General features: G+C 41.9%; 1 protein-coding gene across 2 annotated transcripts in view; it reads right to left on the bottom strand.

Moving 5' to 3' along the window:
• DCLK1 (doublecortin like kinase 1) overlaps positions 1-22064 on the bottom strand; it is a 306559-nt gene that overhangs the window by 279700 nt on the left and 4795 nt on the right. For both annotated transcript variants that reach the window (XM_015419594.1, XM_015419595.1), the window contains exon 2: positions 8683-9029. In XM_015419594.1, coding sequence (XP_015275080.1) covers positions 8683-9029 — 347 coding nt within the window. The remainder of the gene's footprint in view (positions 1-8682; positions 9030-22064) is intronic.

Here is a 22064-nt window from a genome sequence, read left to right as displayed (position 1 = left end):
GTATAGTTTGCCCTCCATTTAAAAACAACTCATCATTTATTGCACATAGCATTTGTATTTGTCTTTTAAAACTTCATACCAATTTCTACCCATGATCCAATTTATCATGCTCACAAACTATGACTTATTCACATTCTCTGGAGTATCCTGAGGTTTAATGAAACATTTTACAGATTTGGATGCAGTCTATCCCACTCTGATTAAAAAATTACATACAAGATTTAAAACTAGAAACGTAAGAACAAATCTAAAAATTGCATCTGCATCGTGTCATTCTGAAACTACTACCCAATTCCTTCAGATCAAGTCCAAAGCAAGCTACTTGAGGTATTGTGTCCCAATCTCACTGCAGCAGGAGACATCCAACACATTTTCATCATAGAAATACAATTCTGTGTGATGATGTCCCTTCTGGGTCAAGCCAGGTGTGACATCACCACATCACTGGGAACATCATGGTGTCACCATTGAGCCCCCACTCCAGAGAGTCTCCTGCTAGTTGCTGGCAAACCTAACATCTACTCCAGGCCTACCTACATGTTATGAAGTCTTCTTGTCCTCCCCACCACAGCCCTGTTGGATAGATATATCAGAACTTAATTCCAAACCACATGAGGGTCTAATTCCAACCCTCATATGGGGAAAGACTCCCCCCATTACATTTTCTCAACCCAGAATGGCCCTGGAGAGTCACTATTTAACTCTTTGGTGAAACAGGCTACAGACGTTACCTTAACAGAAGCTCCCCCTAGATATTTCAAGTCAGGAAAACATGTGGGGGAGACTTAAGCCCTCCCTCACCAAACACTATGGTCCAATTCTGAATTGGCCTGCACAGCCTGAGGATTACATTCCAAGCACAAAACTCCCAGAGCACATATGGTCAACACGACTGGGGGACAGGGGAAACAAGCCTTTAGTAATATGTAGTTAGGCCCTGACCCAACTGTCTCCATCTAGTTCAGCATTCTGTTCCCAAATGTTTCTGGTAACGAAGGTAACAAGCAGGGCTTTTTAAAAAGAGAGAGAGAGAGAGAGAGGTGCCAGAACTCTCGATATGGAAACGAGTTTTCAACCTGTACACTGAAAACTCATGAACTTTTAAACATTTTTTAAAGACTTTTGTCAAAAAGGTTTCAGAACGCCATTCCAGTGCTTTCCCCCAGGAAAAAAAGCCCCGGTAACACAACTGCTGTTTGTTTCCATCATCTGGCATTTGTAAGCATACTGCCTTGAACATTTGCCTGCCATGACTGATAGGTCTATCCACAGGCAGAGCAGATAAGAGGAACTCTGGATGAGTGAAACAGGAAGAAATGTGTCAAGAGTTGTTCAGCAGCTTTTTGGAGATATCACCCTCTACTGCTATTTGATTGTGTTTGACACCTGTATTTCTAAATTTCATTTTGGGATCAGGGCATTTTTACTTATTAGTATAAAATACTGCAACAAATATGGAAACACCACAGAATATCCCACAATTATTATGAAGGGGAAAGTCAAGAGGATTCTCTTCAACCCAAGCTATTTCCATAAATGAAATAGGCTTTCATCCACCATGCACCATAAAAACCGTGGAATACTTTATAACCTGCTGCAGTTACTAAGGGAACAGCCTTGATTCAACTCCCCATTTTCAATGCCATGCTGCCTTTGATCTGAAAATGTTGTGGGCAATGCCAGTTACCATCATTAAAAACATCACATATGGCACACCAAGACTGCAGTCCCACACATGATTTGTCTTGTGTGTTTTATTGATTTCAAGACAATGTATTTCTTGCAGAACACCATTGTTACTACTTCACAGAAACAGGTTCAGTTTTGTTCATGAGGATCTACCCACATATCTTGCATTTCAAGATGGGCAAAAGTCATGTTTAATTATTACACCTTTTTTCCACCCACACTTGGAGACCGCATTTGTATGGAAAAAGTGCAGAGCTGTCCTTGCAGTTGTCCTGGCAAAAAAGCAAAATTCATTCCAGTTCACCATTCAAAACAGCATTGTAGGCAGAAGATATGATACAATTACAATTAAGAAGACAGAGCAAACTTCAAGACTGGTTTTGGGAGTTAACAACTCAGTTCATGTCAGGACCAAGCCTACTGCTTCTCTGAAAACATAAAGGCAAACACAAGAGCTGTACTTGCCTGAACTAAGCAATATACGAGATGAGACCCATGAGAGCCTGAAGACCATCTTTTAGTGAGCTAAGCGTGTCTAAATCTGATCTGTTCAACTGTTCAAGTCTGTGCCTTCTAATGGTCACATAAGCTGTTTCACCTGCACCTGTGAGAAGAACCTCCTATATGAATCAGTCTTCAGTTTAATCCATTCAAAGAGGAGAAGGATACTTTCCCTAGCATAAAGATTTAGGCTGATATGTTTATAAATTTATCAGTAATGCCTTCCACTCCTTAATCAAATACATGTCTTATGGCTCCATTAGATACCACCTGGTCCTTCCAGGCCATCAGCTTTAAGGGAAAAAAATAATTAACTTAAGTCAGAAGATAATTAAAAACAGTTCAAACTGAGGTTTGGGTCTTCATTTGTTTGATGAGTAAGTATCTTTATATCATTAAGCCCTGAAGACTCGAAGGGACTTTGAATAGTTGAAGCTTCCAACAAGCAGCACTTAATAGAAAAAGCAAATCCTCCAGAACCAGAGTCAGAAAGGCCAACCCAGCCTAAGGAGTTTAATGTCAAACTCTGCTTTCAAAAGTATTATCCCCCCTTCCAGTAGCCTAGAGAACACTACAGCCTTCTGCCACATTCCCCAGTGTTATGGCTTTGCCCTCTCTCTGCCAGTTTCATACTCCCTCTTATTTCTTTTTTCCTATCCATGAAGGACTGTGTCCTTCTATAAAACCAGAACCCTCAAGAGATATTTTATGCTGTGTCTGAATTTCATTCCCATTGAAAATCGTGCTTAAATCTTCAGAAATAGACATTTCATCAAGAAGAAAATGTCCCTGTAACAATTGTCAAAGAAACATAGTGAGGTCTGGTGGGAGTGCCCCCCTCCCAAAAAACAGTAATTACAAAAATTAAGCTTGGATTCAAGCAGGTTCTCTGAAGAGGTGGCTTAGAGATTAAAAAAAATAGGGAGAGGAGACTAAGAAGGAGTAACTCTGCATAAGGTTGTATTATAACTTTTAGACTGGAGTAACTCTGCATAGGGTTGCACTATAACTTTTAAAAAGAGAGAACGCTAGAGAAAGCAATGGCAAAATTTAAAATTAAATGATGTATTATGAAAACTGAGGGACTTAAGAACATAAGAACACAAGAGAAGCCAATGTTGGATCAGGCCAATAGCCCATCCAGTCCAACACTGTCGCACAGTAGCCAAAAATACCAGGTGCCATCATAGACTCACAAAGATACCTACAAATAAGTCATTTATAATTTTTAAAAAAATGAAGTACAAGGAACACCATTTTAAGGAACAACAACATTTATAGATGTGTTAAAAAGTAACAGTCTATACAAAGTGCTTTTAGTGTTCGAAGTAGTTCATGTATGTTATCATGGTAATTCTTTTAAAAAAACCTGTAAGGTAGGCTAGTATTATCCACATATTATAGACTGGAAGCTGAGTGGGAAGGAGAGAGTCACTAATCTGAAGCCATTTTGTTAATTTGTAGTGGAGATCTGTACAAAATGCAGAACTGCAAATAAAAAAATATGTACCAGTAGTTCATACCACAAGTCTTGACATTGGCTTCAATTTTGCTACTGAAAATCTTGATACTGAAAATTTTAAAAGCAAATAGCAGTTTTAATGGGAGAATAAAGGAACAAGTATCATCTGCCCTCCTGATTCAATCCCTGTCATTAATGTTTCTGCTTAGTTTTCTTAAGTACCTATGCAGGTTACTTAGGGTGCATTGATATAGACTAGATTAACACCATCATCATTGAACTAGATTATCATCACATTGCCTAATCAAGCACTAAGTCACAAATAGAAATTAGGATACTTGCTTTAAGTATATTTCAAGTCATGAAGGAGGTCATAATAGAGTCTAGAATACTCCATTTACTGGATAGCACTACCAAATCACACCAAGATATTGGTTTCTGTATTTTCAAATAACGAACCACTTTCCCCCACACAAAAAACCTTCAAGAAAGCCTGACAGGACCTCCATTTTAACTAGCAGGGAAGATAACAGAACAAGATTTGAAAGCATGTCAGTCAATACTATTTATGCAGAGGAAGCAAAACAAAATAAAGTCATACTATACAAGTACTACCAGATCAAGCATTTGCTGTTATAAAAGGCTGGAATTTTCCAATAAGTTTTTACATCTGACTTTCATATGACCTGCAGCAAAGAGGAGAGATGGTATTTAAATATTAACTTGGAAAGTTTACGCTCAAGCAGGATTTAAAGGAGAGTAATTGTACTATAAAAGCTTTATCCTTGGATTCTAAAATAAAATTACGCTTTCTAGTCAAGGAGGCTTTAAGATTTCTCTGTTGTTAAGTCAGATCTAAGAAATTTCCAATTAAGACTTAGCCACTCGAGGCAAGGCGGCTTTCTACAGAGTTCTCTAGATCCCCTGCAAGAGGCACAGATGGGAATTTAACTACATGCACAAGTGGAACAAACTTTTGGATTTACCATGGCTTTCCTTGCTTTAATCCTGCAAAAGAGGGGGGAGAACCTCATCCTTGCACTTCAAATCCTGCATGAGGAAAATGGGCTCTGACAAAGTAAATGGAACATCAATTGCTTAAGTAGGATGGAAATCAATGACTTCCCCTACACACAGAGCTGACCAACAGGTTACTCCTGCTGAGTGCAAAAATCAGTGTTTGACATTTCTGCTTGCTAAGCAGTTTTGTTGACGCACCAGACACAGTAGTCTCTGTTCAAGAGAATGGAGTGCACCCCCCCACTCCCTTTGCTTCTAAGGTTATGCTGCACAGCCTGCCACTTCAACAAAATATAATAGACCGGGGTGGGGGGTGTGCATCAGGAGAACTGTCTCAAAGCTAATCAAGTAGACAAAGTTTCCAAGCTCTTAAAAACAAAGTTGCTGTCTTGGCATTGATCTGAAACCATCCAGGATCCCTTCGGAATTACTAAAGCCTGTTATCTTGTCTGCAAACCAAGCTTAGGTTACTTTTACCTCAATTAGAGATGTGAAAGTGGGACTACTTCCAATTCATGATCATTTGGTGACTGGGGCATAGTCATGTGGTTGTTTTGTTTGGGCTTGGATGCATTCAATCTGATGGTGAACTCTGCAGAATGTCCTTGTGGGATTTATGGTCAAATTACTGATGGGCAGCATGGGAAGTAGTCATGCAAACAAGGCTTGAAGAGTTTTTGCAGTCCACAAATGTGTGCATTTCCATTCTTCTTTTCAGACATTGGAACGGCTAAAGTATTTTCAGTTGTACCTCTACTACATTATTTATTCTTTAAGAAGTCTGTAACAAAGCAAGCTAGACTGGTAGAAAACAGCTTTACATGTTAGAAAGAACTGAGTCAAACCTGACTTGAAGCAAAAGCCCCATTTACTGGGACTTTGCAGACCCAATTGCCTTGTTTGAACATCAAGTGGTCCATCTGTTCCAGCATCATGTCTCACACAGTGGCCAATCAGTTCCTCTAGAGGTCCAACAACAGGGAATAGAGGCCAAGGCCTTCCCCTGATGCTTCCTCCTGTCTCTGAGATTCAGAGGTTTAGTGCCTCTGAACATGGATGTTCCCCTCCAAGAATCCTCCAAGAATCTATCTAATCCCCCTTTTAAAACTGTTTATTCCTGTGGCAGCAACTTCCATGTTTTAATCACTCTCTGTGTAGTAAAGAAGTATTTCAATTTGTGCTTTGTCCCTCCTGAATTTACTGACCATCAGCTTCATTGGATGCCCTCAAGTTCTACTACTTTGGGAGAAGGAGGAAAAACTGCTTTGTCGACTCTCTCTACCCCATACATAATTTTATAAACCTCTTAGCATGTCCTCCCTTAGTCATCTCTTTTCTGAACTGAAAAGTCCCAGACTCTTCAGCCTTTCCTCATAGGGAAGGTGCTCCAACCCCCTAAATATATTGGTTGTCCTCTTCTGTACTTTTTCCAGCTCTGCAATGTCCTTTTTGAAATATGGTGACCAGGACTGCACACAGTATTTCAAATGAGGCTGCACCACAGAGCTGAGCCACTCCTCCTCTCCCCCGCAGTACTTTCTAAAACCTTCCAGTAAACCACTTGAGACCATCAACTGGCATTTACGAACCTCTCAAGTCCCGACAGGACTCTCCTGTCAAGTCTAATTTGACCCTATCATATCATAGCTTGGTATGCTCAGGGCGGGGGTAGGGTGGAGCGGGAATTTTTCCAGGTTTCACATACAGAAGGGGGCCACATCAATATTAACAACAGTGCTGTTTCATTTCACTGATTTCAATGGAAGGATTGGCTTTTATTGGCTGTAAATTTAATCAGCGTATAGTCCATTAATTCCTTTCTCCTCATTTCCCTCATGGCCCTAAGCAGAACAATAGAATGGCTGGAAGACAACACAATAGAACTACCACCAGGGCGGACAGCAGAAAGCAATTATTTTATGTATATTGCATTTTAATACCTTCTTTCAAGGTTCTCAAGACAGCATGTATCATTGTTCTCTCTCCATTTTGACCTCAAAAACAACCCTGGACAATAGGTTAAGCTGAGTGTGTGTGACTGGCCCAATATCTGCTGCATGGCAGACTGGTGATTAAAACCTGGACATACTGGTCCTACCCTGGCACTCTAAACATTACCAATACTACACTGGTACAAGTGGGCTTGCGGACTTAGTAAAGATTCTTGAGTCGCCCATTTGCTCAACTCAGCAACATCATCCATTTTTTAAAAAAACTCTACCAAATTTTGATCCAGGCTTCTGCAAAGCAGGTTTGCCAAAGAAGAACTACATTTTGCAAATGAATCCACTCCATTTTGTTTTATGTCTTTCAGATTCTGTGACATAAAATATTGACTTATGGCAACCCCATAGGGTTTTCAAGGCAAGAAATGTTCAGAGGTGGTTTGCCATTGCCTGCCTCTGCATAGCTACTTCCTTGGTGGTCTCCCATCCAAGTACTAACCAGGGATGACCCTGCTTACCTTCCCAGATCAAGAACATAGCACTGTGTTGAATCTGGAGGTCCAGTATAAATGGTGTTTGAAAAGACTGTCTGCACAGCTACTTTTTTCCCCCCAACTGAGGGGAAAATGCAAGACTGACACAGGATACAGTATGAGGAAATGGGGAGGTTTCAGGTGAACATTCAGCCTATGGGCCTTTCACCTTCTTTAAAAACTTGGTCACATGGAATTCCCACCTTGTATCACCCAAAGAGCTTTTAGTCACCACAAGCCATTCATTACTCATCACCAGAGAGAGAAGAGCTGACACGTCAATGACTGTTTGTTCTAATCGTGCAAATTCACCTAGAATGAAGTAGTACTTAATTTTTTATGCATTCTGATATCAGCAGGCCCACATGCTGCAAGACACTATATCTTCTTCTTCTTTTGCAGTCAAGTCACAGCTAAATTATGGCAACCCTGTAGTGTTTTCAAGGCAAGAGACATTTAGAAGTAGTCTGCTACTGCCTGCCTCTGTGTAGCCACCCTAGACTTCCTTGCTGGTCTCTCATCTAAATTCTGACCAGGGCTGACCCTGCTTAGCTTCTAAGATCTGATGAGATCAGGCTAGCCTGGACTATCCAGGTCAGAGCACTGTATCTACACTGGTATAAATCGGAAAGAGCACTGAACTTAGGTCATGCACTCCACATCACCATCAGAGATCAGCTGTACATTGATTATAGGATAATGTGTACCCTAAAGAGAGCCACTAGGTTTGATTTGCCCACATGGGGGAAAGGTTTTTGCCAGACAGTCTCAAAAATGAGGCCATGAAATTAACCAAGAAGAATCATTAAGAGTGAATACTTCAGTATTTAGTTGCTTGTTCTATTCAGGACACATTTAAACCTTGACTAGAAGTATAAAAATACCAAGTTATCCCTCAAGACAGAAGCTCTCCATCCAGGTGGATGCAAACTATTGACATTAACACAACTAAGTGGAACCCATGACATCACACCGGTCCTACCCCTGGAATCTTCTGCAGTACAAGAAGATTTGGCACCTTAGGTTTTTTCACAGCTGCCAATATTGTTTTCCTCTACTTGGGAATATGGCTACTGCTCCATTAAGGGATTATGTTGTTAGGGGTACTTACCCACGCAGTAAAGGTTAAATGGAGCCCAATATAGAGAGGGAAAAGTAAACAATTTAAACCCATTTCCCAAAATTATACTACAGCAGTTATCCCACACTGGCAAGCAACTTACAATAATGTATTATTATGCAATGATACTGTTAACTTAGAAAGTATTTTCTAGTTGCCAGTAAAAATAGCTGATGAACTATTTAGTTAACTTTGTCTTGCTCCTGACAACTGTGTACATGCAGGCACACTCATGTACTTTAAACTGTTTGTAGTGGATCTGCTAGTTATAGCTCTCTTTGATTAGGATGTGTTACACTGTATCAAGTTTATAAGATCATTGGCCAAGAAAATGGTATTTTGCATCTCAACAGCCACTAATTCCAGTCCTATGCACAATTCTTCACATTGGACTTTAAAGAGTTCTCTTACCTGTTTCCCATCCAGTGTGTACAGGCGCTTAACTACTCCCGAATCCAACTTGATAGCATCAGTAATATCAGTGAGAACCTGCTCAAATGAATGTGCTGTCTTCTTGTTAAGCAGAATCCGGACTGCTTTACGCGGCTTCACACCACTTCGGATGATTGTGACCAGCTTGGGTCTAATGAAATCCTTGTTCTCTTTTGACTCAGAAGGGCCTCCTTTGGCCGTGGCAAGAGAGGGCACTGTGCGGGAAGCGGAGGTGGTTTTAACATTTACTGACCAATTTGGATTTACATTCTTTGTGTACTCCAACTTCTTGAACGGCTCTATTGAACCGCACACATAGCTCTCCCCTACAGAAAAAAAGAAAGTTTCACTCATTAGTTCTCATACAAATTACTCCCAACTGTTACTATTTATGTCACAGCTCCCCACCACCACCAAGTTCTCTTTTTGCTTATGATACTCTAGTATAATGATTTGGCTACATTGCCATTCTCTGTGACTGGAATGTGTTTCCAATAAAAATGAATCTCCCTGGAGGTTTTAGATAAGTAACTGGAAGAGCATCTGTCAAATATTTAAATCTATTCTCTTCTCCAGTCGATAGAACTGGAAGTATTATATATGAGACTGCCAGTGTGACAAGTGGTTAGAGTGTCAGACTAGGCTCTGGGAGACCCAGGTTCAAATCCCCATTCTGCCATGGATGGTTGTTGAGAGAATGAAATGGAGAAGGTGAGAATGTTATAACCTGCACTGAGACCCCAATGGGGAGAAAAGCAGAGTATAAATACCAGTATCCAATATTACAACAGTCTTGCATAATCTTTCAATACTCTCTCTCTCTCTCTGTGTATCATTCCTCAAATATAATTAATTCTGTTCCTTTGAATATAACAAATTATTTTATTCTTACCAAGTAAAACACGCATTTGAAAAACTACAAATGCATAATTTATAAACAAGCATAAACTTAATTTAACGCTATTACACAGTAAACCCAAGCAGAGCTAGATCTGAGTCCAGTAGCGCCTTAGAGATCAACAAGATTTTCAGGGTATGAGCTTTCAACAGTCAAACTTCCCTTTATCAGAGAGCATCAACTCTCGAAAGCTAAAAACCAGAATACTTGTTGGTCCCTAAGGTGCTACTGGACTCAGATCAAGCTCTTCTACTGAAAACTAAAATGGGTACCCTCGGAAAACATTCCAAGTAGAGTTATTCCCTTCTAAATCCACCGATGTCCATAGGCTTAGCAGGGTAGAACTTTGCTTATGATTGCACTGTTAGTGATAATGTGGGCAAGACAAAGAGTTACGGTACTTGACCTTTACAAATAGGTTATGCTTTCCAAAAAGCAAACTACGGATTGGATCCAATTGGCTTTTTAGCTGTAAAGGAAAGGGCAGGACCTCTCTGAACACAAAAAAGGCTAAGGTTGGGATCATGGTACCTGCATGTACAAAAGCCATCTGGGACAAGGGTTGAAGGAAGCACAGGAATGGGGACAGACTGAGTGAAAAATCCAGCTGAATCCAAACCAACCAAAACGACTGAAAAATATGTACCATTAACACACACTAATGTGTCTTCCCACTAAAACTGAACTTGGAAGCTGACTCCAAGGATAATAAGGGGGGGGGGACTGTAACATAGCTACAAAGGCAGTGGGAAGAACAGTAACAGTATGGGTGGCCATACAGATCTTCAGAAACAGTAATAAAATATGTCTAAGAATACAGCCTCATCATAACACACATTTTTCTAATTAATGTAAAATGGAAGCAAAACTTTTCCCCCTCTTAAAGTTTTAGACCCAATACAGACTGAAAGGGAAAGACACTTAACCACTCTATTTATGGAAGGCGATGTTAAGCTCTTATTACAATCCAGCAGAAGCTTTGAATAACAAAGACCAAATGCTTAACTGTAGCAAAGATCTAAGAATGATCAAACAGGACACATTCTCTTTTATCTGTGTACTCCATCCAACATTTTTGGCACCAATAGTTCAATTATCACAAGGTCAAAAACCAAGAAAGTGCCTTTTTCTTTGTATATAGAGAATTCACCCAACAAGATCATTAATTTTCATATACTGTTATTTGGTTTTTAAGAAAGGCTTTCTACGCTATCCTTCAGACTAGGACTGGTACATCTACCTCAGTAACCAGTCATTCTACATCAATAAACAATCAATGTGCTGCTTTTTAAAGAACAAACCCACTTACTACACTAATATTTAATTCAACTGAAAAATTAATTTATTACCCTGCATTAAATTAAACAATATCAAACAGTTATTTTATGGCTTTAAGTTTATTTTAATAGTTCACAAATCCTGCTAAAATTTAGACCGACTTTATGTGTTCAGTCTGATTAATATTGTTTGAGTGACAAAAAAAATAGTATCCAGATAAAAGAGGCATTAATAGGCATTAGATATATTTTTCACTGGGCAGACTAGCTTGATTAAGAATGTAAAGATAGCTTTATGAGAAATGCCAGAGCTGCTGCTCATATAGATGGGACAGAGGCAGGCCTGTCCTTGTTTACCAACAACTCATCCTGATGTAACCACTCAACAGTTAACAGTGGTTCATCTGATATAGGTACAAACTACTGCTATATCTAATGCTTTTTCAGCTTTAAGTTTATTTTAATAGTTCACAAATCCCGCTAAAATTTAGACCAACTTTATGTGTTCACTCTGATCAATATTGTTTGAGTGACCCAAAAATAGTATCCAGATAAAAGAGGCATGAATAGGCATTAGATATATTTTTCACTGGGCAGACTAGCTTGATGGCTTTAAGTTTATTTTAATAGTTCACAAATCCTGCTAAAATTTAGACCGACTTTATGTGTTCAGTCTGATTAATATTGTTTGAGTGACAAAAAAAATAGTATCCAGATAAAAGAGGCATTAATAGGCATTAGATATATTTTTCACTGGGCAGACTAGCTTGATTAAGAATGTAAAGATAGCTTTATGAGAAATGCCAGAGCTGCTGCTCATATAGATGGGACAGAGGCAGGCCTGTCCTTGTTTACCAACAACTCATCCTGATGTAACCACTCAACAGTTAACAGTGGTTCATCTGATATAGGTACAAACTACTGCTATATCTAATGCTTTTTCAGCGGCTGCTCCTGTTCTATGCAATATTTTCTTAAGTTGATGGGCGGCTTCCACATTGCTGAGATTCTGCAAGCTGTGTGATGTGGGCCTATTCAGGGGGCTTTTGAAACTGCCACCACTTGATCTGTTTGTCTTACGGATTTTAAGTGTACATGGCTTTTATTATCATTACAACATGGTTTCACTATGAGTCCAGTTTCAGAAAAAGCTGAGTTAAGAAACATCTAAATAAGCAAGCCAGCTACTCAGTTGGAATCTATATTTATTTATTTATTCGATTTATGCCCCACCCTCCCCACTGAAGCAGGCTCAGGGCAACTTACATAAAAGGTTAAAACGGTTAAAAAACGTAAAACATTTATAAAACATTTATAAGGTGCTAATTATACATACAGGATGTTGAAACACAGTTTTGTTATTAGCCATAGTGGGCAACAACCAGCAGTAATTATAGGACTGTTGTCCAAGTCCTATAATATATTTCAGTTGTACCAGTGCAGCACAGGCCACCAAAAGCACTTTCCAGGGCATAGGGTCTTAACCTCTGTTGAAGTATTAGGTGCAGCTCCTCAGTCAAATGCCTGGTGGAAGAGCTTTGTCTTGCAGGCCCTGCAGAAATGCAATAAATCCCGCAGGGCCTTGATACCCTCTGGGAGGATATTAGCAACATGTAGGCCCCCCCCATCTGCGGATATCTAAATCTGTGGATCAGGGCCATGTGGATGCTAAGGAGACTTTTCTGCAAACTTGGAAGAACCCCTAGTTTGTAAAAAAATCTTTAATCTTGAAAAAATTACAGAGGGGGGTTAAATTATCCCCAAATAAAGCAGTGTTTTCTGCGTAAGTGCAGAGAATGCACCTACCTCCAGCAATTGGAGGAGGCTGAGAGCCACACTGGGTTGGTCGCAGTGGCCATGCATCCTAGGAGCTGCTCTGGTTACATCAACAGTAGTGTCCAGCCCTGACCTGGATAGCTCAGGCAAGCCCAATTTCATCAGATCTCGGAAGCTAAGCAGGGCCAACCCTGGCAAGTATCTGGAAGGGAAACATCCAAGGAATACCAGGACTCAGGATGCAGAGGCAGGCTATCAAGCTCCCTCTCTGAAAAACATCCAAGCCCCCAGTAGGGGTCACCAGAAGTCACCATGACTTCCAGGCATACAAGCATATAAACACCCCCCCCAAAAAAAAACACAGTAGTGTCCAGATCCCGCAAGGTGATGGTATCACTTCACTCCGCTCAGGTTAGACCTAACTTGGCGTATTGTGTTCATTTGGGAGCACTGCAGTTTAAGAAGGATTACCTGAAGCATGTCCAGAGGAGGGCAATGAAGATGGTAAGGGGTCTGGAGACCAAGTCCTATGAGGAAAGGTTGAAGGAGCTGGGTATGTTTAGCCTGGAGAGGAGATGATTGAGAAGTGATATGATAGCCATCTTCAAGTATTTGAAGGACCGTCATATAAAGGATAGAGCAGAGTTGTTTTCTGTTGTCCCAGAAGATTGGACCGGGTTCCTCAGAGGTGGTGGGTTTTCCATCTGACAGCAATGCTGATTCTGTGAATTAAGGCAGACTGGGGAGGGCAGGAAAGGATGAGCCAGTGCTTGGCTCTCATGGACCTTTCTTCTGTGTCCAGTGTAATGCCGATCACTGCCCCGAGGTCAGGAAGGAATTATATTATGGTACAGATTGGCCCAGGGATCCTGGAGATTTGCTCTTCCTCTGAGTATACAGCAAGGGTCACTGGGGGAGGGTGAAGGCAGTTGTGAATTTCTTGCATTGTACAAGGGTTGGACTAGATGACCCTTGAAATCCCTTCCTGCGCTGTGTTTCTACCTTACTGCATGACTTTCACCCTGGCTTAGGGTTGCCAACTCTGGGCTGGAAAATTCCTGGAGATTTCAGGATGGAGCCTGGGGGGGCAGGGTTTGGGGAATGACTTCAGTGGGATATAATACTACATAGTCCACCCTCCAAAGCAGCCATTTACTCCAGGGGAACTGATCTCTTATCTGGAGACCAGCTGTAATACTGGAAGATTCCCTGGCCCCACCTGTGGGTTGGCAACCAGCACTGTAGCTAGAAAAGTTTTTGGTGGTGGGGCACTGGTGGGGTATGATGTCACTTCAGATGTCACAAAAAATAATGATATAAATATAAATAAAATAAAATAAAAGGGTGAAGAGGGCCCCCTCCCCCCAGCCAAGTAGAAGACTTTCCTGCAGCTCACCTCATTGTTGTTGGGATTTGGGCTCCGAGGAGGGGGAGTTTCACCTCTCCTCTTTGAACTGTTTTGCCAATCACAGTCCCTTTCCCAAGAGCTGCTGTTTGTCTGGGGGAAAGTTTCATGTTCCCTTCCACCAGCACCCTGCTCCACATCTGAAGATGGCACTCAAGTTCAGCTCAACTCACCGCCCAGGAAAGATGAGAAGCCACTGGCAGCTGGAGAAAACTGACCGGGCAGCCACCAAGGCTGTGGGGCCCAGCACGTGGGCAGGGCGCAAGGTGGGGGTTGGAAGGGGAAAGTCCCCACACCCGCTGCCCCACCTCCTGCCATACACAAAGCCGGGCAGGAAGGCAGCCGGATCGGTGGCAGCACGCAGGAGGAAGAGGTCAGGTCGTTGCTGCTTGAAGCGCTTCCTCCAGCACAGGAAGGAGCCTTTGTCGAACATATTGGTGGATTCTGGGTCCAGGCAGGGATGCCTAAGTTGGCTGCCAGAGAGCCGGAGAGGCAGGCAGGTGCACTCCCAGGGTGCTGGGGGAGGGGGGTATGGCATCCTCCCAGGGTGGATTGGGGGCATTCGTGGTGGGCATCGCCCCCCCATTTCTATTGGGCCGGAGCAAACCTGGCCAACAAATGTCTTTTTAAACAGCATGCCTTCAAAAAACTTGAGCTGCATTTAGACAGATCTCTGGCCAACAAATGTCTTTTTAAACAGCATCCCTTCCACAAACATGAGCTGCATTTAGACAGACCTTGCATAAGAACCAAAAATTGGGGCTGCCTTAGCTGGTCTCCAGATGAAAGAGCAGTTCCCCTGGAGAAAATGGTTGCTTTGGAGGACAGACTCTGTGGTATTATACCCCACTAAAGTAGTTTTAGAAGGGCACCCATAGCTAACCTAAAGGCTCACACAGAAAGCAACATTCACCAAGGCAGTGGTTCTTAACCTTTAACCAACCACCAGCCACCAAGTACATCACCAGATGCACACCAAACCACAAGTAAAAACTTGGGACATGAAGACAGCACTTCAGACAAAACAACTTTGTTTGCATATGTATACTTATGATATACAGATAATTTCAGCAATACCCTTATCCCTGATAGTCATCTCCTATTTGCCCACAAAAATTCTGAATGGTCCCAGATTTGTAATTACCTCCTGGGTGGGAGGGCAGAATCACTGCCCCAAGGCATGAAGGATCTACTGTATGTAGGGATTTGGGGCAGTATGTAGGGATCTGAAGCAGTGTGTGTGCACAAAATCTCATGCAATATTTCATGAGCAGGCAAGGTTGACTGGGCATCAAGTGACAATATTCAGACATCTAGATGACAACACCATAATGAAAGGTGATAACAGACTGGCAAATATATTAGGTTAGGGAAAATGTGCTATTTATAAAGCAGTTGCACAGGGTATCCTCCCAAGGGATAAGAAAACAACATAATAGGCATCCATCCATTGTGAATCTAATCTTGTCTTTTGAACAGAATATTCTTAATTCAGGTATCTTGAGAGGCCTTCCATCTATCAGCTATCCTTGTGCATAAATGTTGTAACAATACTTTCCGCCGTAGAGAGAAATCCAGTTTCACACTCTTACTGCACAACAACTTCACCCTGCCCCTAAAATCTTTTTAAACAACCAAAAAGGTGACCCTCTTCACAAAAAAACTTGCTTAGACTCTGATGGACTATCCTTAAGAAGGGAGTCCCAGACTTGGGGTTACTATTAAGATGCTCACATCAAGGCTGCATGTATTACCCAGTTATCACTGCATTGATTTCCTCTGATGTAAAAGCCTTTTGTCGCTGTATCTGCACTCTGCATTTATCTTTATTTACAAAATTTGCATGCCACCTTTCCACTCATACAAGGGCCACCAAAGCAGCTAACAATTTAAAACACACATAATAAAACCACACTTCAAAACCATTAAAATCAACCCACAACACAAATCATTAAACAATTACAAAACAGAGTTAATACACATAGAAAATATAAATACACATACACAAAACATAAAACAGCAATTAAAACATTGGTTAGGAAGGAGGGATGCCTCATGGAATGCCAAACAAAATAAAAAGTCTTCACCTGCTGACGGAAGACAGCAACAGAAGGGGACAAACATATCTCCTTGGGGAGAGAATTCCAGACCTTTGATGCCATGACCCAGAAGGACCTCTGCCAGGTTGCCATCCCTCTAACCTCAGAAGGTGAAGACACGTGAAGCAGGGCCTCCAAAGATTATCTAGTGATTGGGCAGGTTCATAAGACATTTGGCAGTTATTTAGGTTTTGTGTTGCCAAACCATATAGGGTTTTGAAGGTTAAGACCAGCACCTTGAATTGCACCTGGAAACAAATCTGGAGCTAGTGTAGATGGGCCAAGACTGGAGTGATACGGTCCCTACAACACACGCCAGTCAACAATCCTGGCTGCAGCATTCTATACTAATTGAAGTTTCTGAACACTTCTCAAAGGCAGCTTCACATAGAACATCATTGCAGTAATCTAGATGCAACTAGGGCAAGCACTACAGTGGCCAGATCTTTAATGCCCACAAAAGGCCACGGCTGGCTCATCAGTCAAAGCTGGTAAAAGGTAACTGCTTATCCAGCAGTAAGTCCAAGAGCACCACCAGACTTACAGACCTCTTCCTTCAAGAAGAGTGCAACCCCATCCAGAACATGACACTTTAAATCCCTGATCAGATCTTCCACCTACCAGTAGCACTTCCATCTTGTTGGGATTAAGATACAGTTTATTGGCCCACATCCACTCTAGAACTGCCTCCAGGCACTGATACAGGGTTCCTAGAGCCTCCCTGGAATCAGCTGGTAGTGCAAGATGGAGCTGTCACCCACAATTGGGGACAGCCCAGTCCAAATCTCTGGATGACCTCTCCCAGTGGCTTCACATAGATGTTAAAGAGCACAGGGGACAAGATGGAACCTCACATGACCTCATAGGCCAAAGATTAAGGGGGCTGAGCAGCAGTCCCCCAGCACCACCTGAAACCTACCCTACAGGTAAAACTAGAAACACCACAGAATGGTACCTCCTAATCCCATCCCAAATAGGCAATCCAGAAGGATCTTGTGATTAATGGCACTGAAAGCCACTGAGAGGTCCAGGAGAATTAAGAGTTGCATTCCCTCTGACAAATGTATTTATTTATTTATTTGAACTTTTACCCCACCCTCCCAGCCAAAGCCGGCTCAGGGCGGCTTACAAAACACCACTGCTTACAAAGCAGCACTGACTCTCAAAACCTGAAAATCTTGGTCTCGTATGTGCTATTGAACTTGGATCTATAGACCAGCACGGCTATCCTCCGAAGCACTCCTTTTGTCCATCTCTCGATCAATAACAGAGCATATGTCTGTCTAATATGCATCTGTAATCCTAGTCCTAGTACACTGCTTATTATATATCGATTGTATTGATTTACACTGTGCAATCTAGTTTGCGACTCAGTGAGAACAACGGAGGACAACTACAGTAAATAGAGTTTTTGTGTTTGTACAGACCTTCCCAAAGGAAGTTTCTCCTTTAAAAATAACATAGTTTTCACCTTTTGTCTTTTAATAACATAATAATTAAATTTGCCTACTATGAAGCTAGTCATTGAGGTTACTGATGTTTCAAAAGCTATAGTTCAAGAAGGCATGGAAGACTGCATTTCACTACAGACTCTAGGTTGTTGTGTTGTTGTTTTTTAATCCAGCAAGTTGCCATTAGCATAGAGCACATCCATCAAGAGACTCCACTGATTATTTCCGAGTCTATGTTCAGTCAATCTGTCTGGGAAGAAAAAAACTCTGAACACCTGGAATCACAATCTCCTGAGAACCATTAATTAATAATTACATCTATGGGAGCAGCACTAAGGCGTGCTCACCATCCATAGAAAAATGCATTTCCAAACTCCTCAACAGCTTCTCTAAATAGCCCAATAGTCTTGTTGCTTTTTAGAAGTAATCAGGTATCATTAGAAAGATTTGAGAAACCTCTTGTGTTTTTATATAGGAATGATGTGGAAGCCCTTTGAATGCCTGGCTGATCAATATTTAATAGAATATCAGGACCATTTTCTGTCCTTTTAAAAATGTATTCTCCGTTAATCAAAGAACTCCTTGGAGAAAGTATGCAAGAAGGCACGGTTCTCACCTGAACAACACTTGCAGCTAGAATATACCCAATGAGGGGAAATTTCACCAGCAAGTAGCAACATTCTCTTGAACAAGGAAATTCTTCCTTTGAAAGGAAACAGTAAACTTCTAACTTGTCATGTCACAGACCTCTTGTAAGGAAACTTTTAAAGGGTCTTTCAAACTTATCAGTATATATTTGGTGTACCTCAAGGAAACTCTTCTTCCCTCAAGGAAACTTTTCTGTAATGAATCATCATTGCTGTGAATTCTGCCAGAAGTGACATTGTTTCATGGGCACTTACTGGATAATGCCCATAATGTCACCAATGACAGTGACAATGTCTCCACTCATTGTCTCCACTCCAATTCTAACACCAATGCTCAGCCTGTGAAAAGGGAGTCTTGAATGCAAAACTTAGTAGCATGGCAGCATGGGATGCCCACTGCTCATTTTGCAAAAGTGTCTTCATCTGTTGGGCCACTCCACACATTATAATGCTTATTTATAATTACACCTTATGGGACCAACTTCAGGAACATATACAGCTTCTGTCTCATAGGGATTGGTTGCACTTCCACAATACTCCAGTGATACCCAGACTTAACAAAATACAGAACAGCACATGAACATCAGTATTCTAACACCTTTAGAGACAGAATGAATAGGTCTTTGCATTTAGACTCCATGCCAGGAAGGAACCAAATAAACCTTGAGTGTGGGGTTAAAACCCCACAAAACAATAGAAACAGCACCTGCATCTTTAACAAAGGCAATCTCAGTGGCCATTATGGGGGTTGCTAGGGAAACACTGTTCAAAACATTATTTCTGTTAGTAAAAGGAAAGGGAGTGGACTCTTTCCAGGTCTATCTACTCTTCCTCTCTTCCCTCCTGCCATGAAGGGAGGACTCATTGGGACTAGCTGCAGCAGCAATCACTGGCCAATTTGCTACTATGCAACGTGCAACTCACTCAGGTGCAGTGGTGGCAACCAGATGACTTGCTACCACACAACTCACCTTGGCCCACAGGTAGCCTCTCTATAACTTGTGTGACTTGTAGTGGCCCAGCACCAGCCACCACATAACACATTTGGGGTGCCAGTGTAAAGGAAGGAGGGAAAGCTGAGATGTGTAGTGGTTAGAGTTTTAGGCTAGAATCTGGGACACTCAGGTTCAAATCTCTAGTCTGCTATATAAGTTTGACGGGTGACCTTGGGCCAGTCACTCTCTCTTGGCCTAACCAACTTCTCAGGGCTGTTGTGACGATAAAATGAAGGAGGAGGAGGATGCAAACTGCTTTGGGACCCCACTGGGGAGAAAGATGGGGTATAAATGAAATAAATAAATAATAAATCTGAAGATTGGGAGAGGAACAGATAAAAGAAAGGTTGGTTGGTGAGTGGGAAGGAGAGAAGGGAGCAGCAAAAGGGGAGGGGATATGGGAGCTTCCAGGAGGAGAGAAAAAAGAAATAGTGTGAGGACAGGGATACACTTAAGTGATCCCCACAACTTGGCCATCTTTGGATTTGGTATTCAGCAACTTCTGACTGCTCTTCCTTGGTGATGTTGACAGAATCCTGCACGCTTTTCGGACAACCACATGCATCTTGGACTCGTGTCCCTAATGGCTGGTAAAAGCCAGCGGTGAGAGAATACTGGGCTCCCTGGTGACATTATCAATCTGCCATAGGAGTCAGGGGTCTATCCATCAGGGTTGAAAGAGGCTATGGTGGTACCACTCTTGAAAAACCATCTCTGGATCCTACAGATCCTTCCAATTACTGCTCAGTTTCGAACTTGTTTCTGGGAAATGTAATTGAGAGAGCGGTAGCCGAGCAGCTCCAGAGTTTCCTGGGTAACACATCAGCACTGGACGTCTGATGTTCAGCCTGGCCACGGGGTCAGTGCTGGTCGCCCTTATGATCTCCATAGACAGCTGTATCTAGGCGGGTCAGTGCTGCTGCTGCTACTTAGCCTCACAGCAGCATTCAACACAGTCATCTGTGACCTTCTGACCCATTGCCTCCCCAATGTGGCTAACCTCATTTCTCCTTCATCAGGGACAGAGGGTAGTGCTAGGGGAGAGAGTGTCAACTAGAAACTCATTAATATGTGAGGTTCCTCAAGGGGCTATCCTCTCCCCTCGCCCAGCAGGTATGGCGATGCACCCCCTCGCCCAGCAGGTATGGAGTGTCAGGCTGGGGTGTTACCAGTATGTTGATAACACCCAGGTATATCTGTTAATGGGTGGCTGCCCAGACACCACCCCACAAAATTTGGCCAAGGGTATAGAGGCCATGGTGGGATCATTGAAGAAGAGTTGGCTGAGACTGAATCCAACTAAAATGGAGGTTCTGTGGCAGGGGGAGTCAGGGCTGGGGCGCCAACTGCCCACCCTTGACAGCATGCTACTGTCAGCAGCACAGACTGTCAGGAGTTTGTGCATGGTCCTGGATACCTCCTTATCTATAGAGGCCCAGATTACGAATGTTGCCAAACTGACATTTTCCCATTTGCACTAAGTGCAGCAGCTGGCTGCTTTCCTGTCTTACTTTTCTGCCCTGGCCCAGCCTGGTGGAACATTCTGCCAAATGACATCCATGCCCTGTGGAACCTTATGCAGCTCTGCAGGGCTTGCAAGACAGAGATGTTCCGACAGGCCTTTGGTTGAGGACAGCGATGGGTACCATCTTGGCTGGCACTTCCTTCCTTCTACTCCCCCTGCTCCCACCTATCACCCTACAAGATGGGGACACAGTTGAAATTGTATATACTAATGCCATCTGAATATCGTTAACTATGAAATTGTTTTAATTAGCTTTTAAATTGTTGGTATTGTTTGATTATATGTTTCATTATTGTTCATCGCTCAGAGCCCCGAGTATTCAGGGATTGAGCAATTTATAAATCCAATTTACAAATAAATATATATAAATAACTCCTCGTGGGATCCCCACTTGTAAATACACTAAATATTATTTCATAAGCTAACATTGAATTTCATGTTCTTCAAGCAGCAGAATAATTTTTGGCTCTATAAGAAAGTATTGCCTACTTTTCAATTCCCTGTGAAATATTTTTTAATTGAAAAAATAATTTTGGTCCATGGTTTAAGAATTTTCAGAAAATGTGCATCTCTGTAAATATTGAGGGTAATAAGCACTGCAGTATGTTTTATGTCAACATTCTTGCCATAGACTAGCTGAAGATTACTCAAGGATATCAAAGGAGTCCCAGACAGACTCCATTACAAATATCTAGCCTTGATGGGATCAGAACATTGATCACTATAGACAGGTTCCCCTCAGGGAGCCAACAATGGTCAAAAGTACTTCAAGCAGCCAATTCTACTTGAGCAGCCAAGGATGGGTCAAGCCTAAAAGTACACCCAAACTAAAAATGCAATATTTTAAAGAGTCACTGAGCCTAAAACAGGCAATGTTCTATCATCTACCATTATCTCCATCTTGACAGGACAGAGTTTGTCACATAGCTATGACAAACTCTCTCATCCACACCTATTCAAGGATTCTTTGGTTTGTAACATTCACTAAATGTCAGGGGTCAGATGAGATCCAGTCTGGGACAAGATCCTCCTTTCGTTGACTAAACATGCCCTTTCTATGGTGCAATCCCCTCCCTCTGGGAAGAAATTAGAAGTGGAAGGTCATGTCCACAGAGACAAAAGCACACTATAATAGTCTTCCCCGGATCTCACAAAAGCATTTCAATGCTCTGTCCATTCCCTCAAACTGTACCATCATAAGGAGTTTAAAAAAAAGACTGAAAACATTTGGAATCTGGGACAAAACTGTCTTCAGTGGGTGAGATTTTAACCTTTTGGTGGTGTAATT

The sequence above is a fragment of the Gekko japonicus genome, unplaced genomic scaffold, assembly GCF_001447785.1.
Source record: "Gekko japonicus isolate JY-2015 unplaced genomic scaffold, Gekko_japonicus_V1.1 scaffold999, whole genome shotgun sequence".
NCBI lineage: Eukaryota > Metazoa > Chordata > Lepidosauria > Squamata > Gekkonidae > Gekko > Gekko japonicus.
The sequence above is the reverse complement of the archived record's forward strand: the minus strand, read 5'-3'. Positions and strand labels throughout refer to the sequence as shown.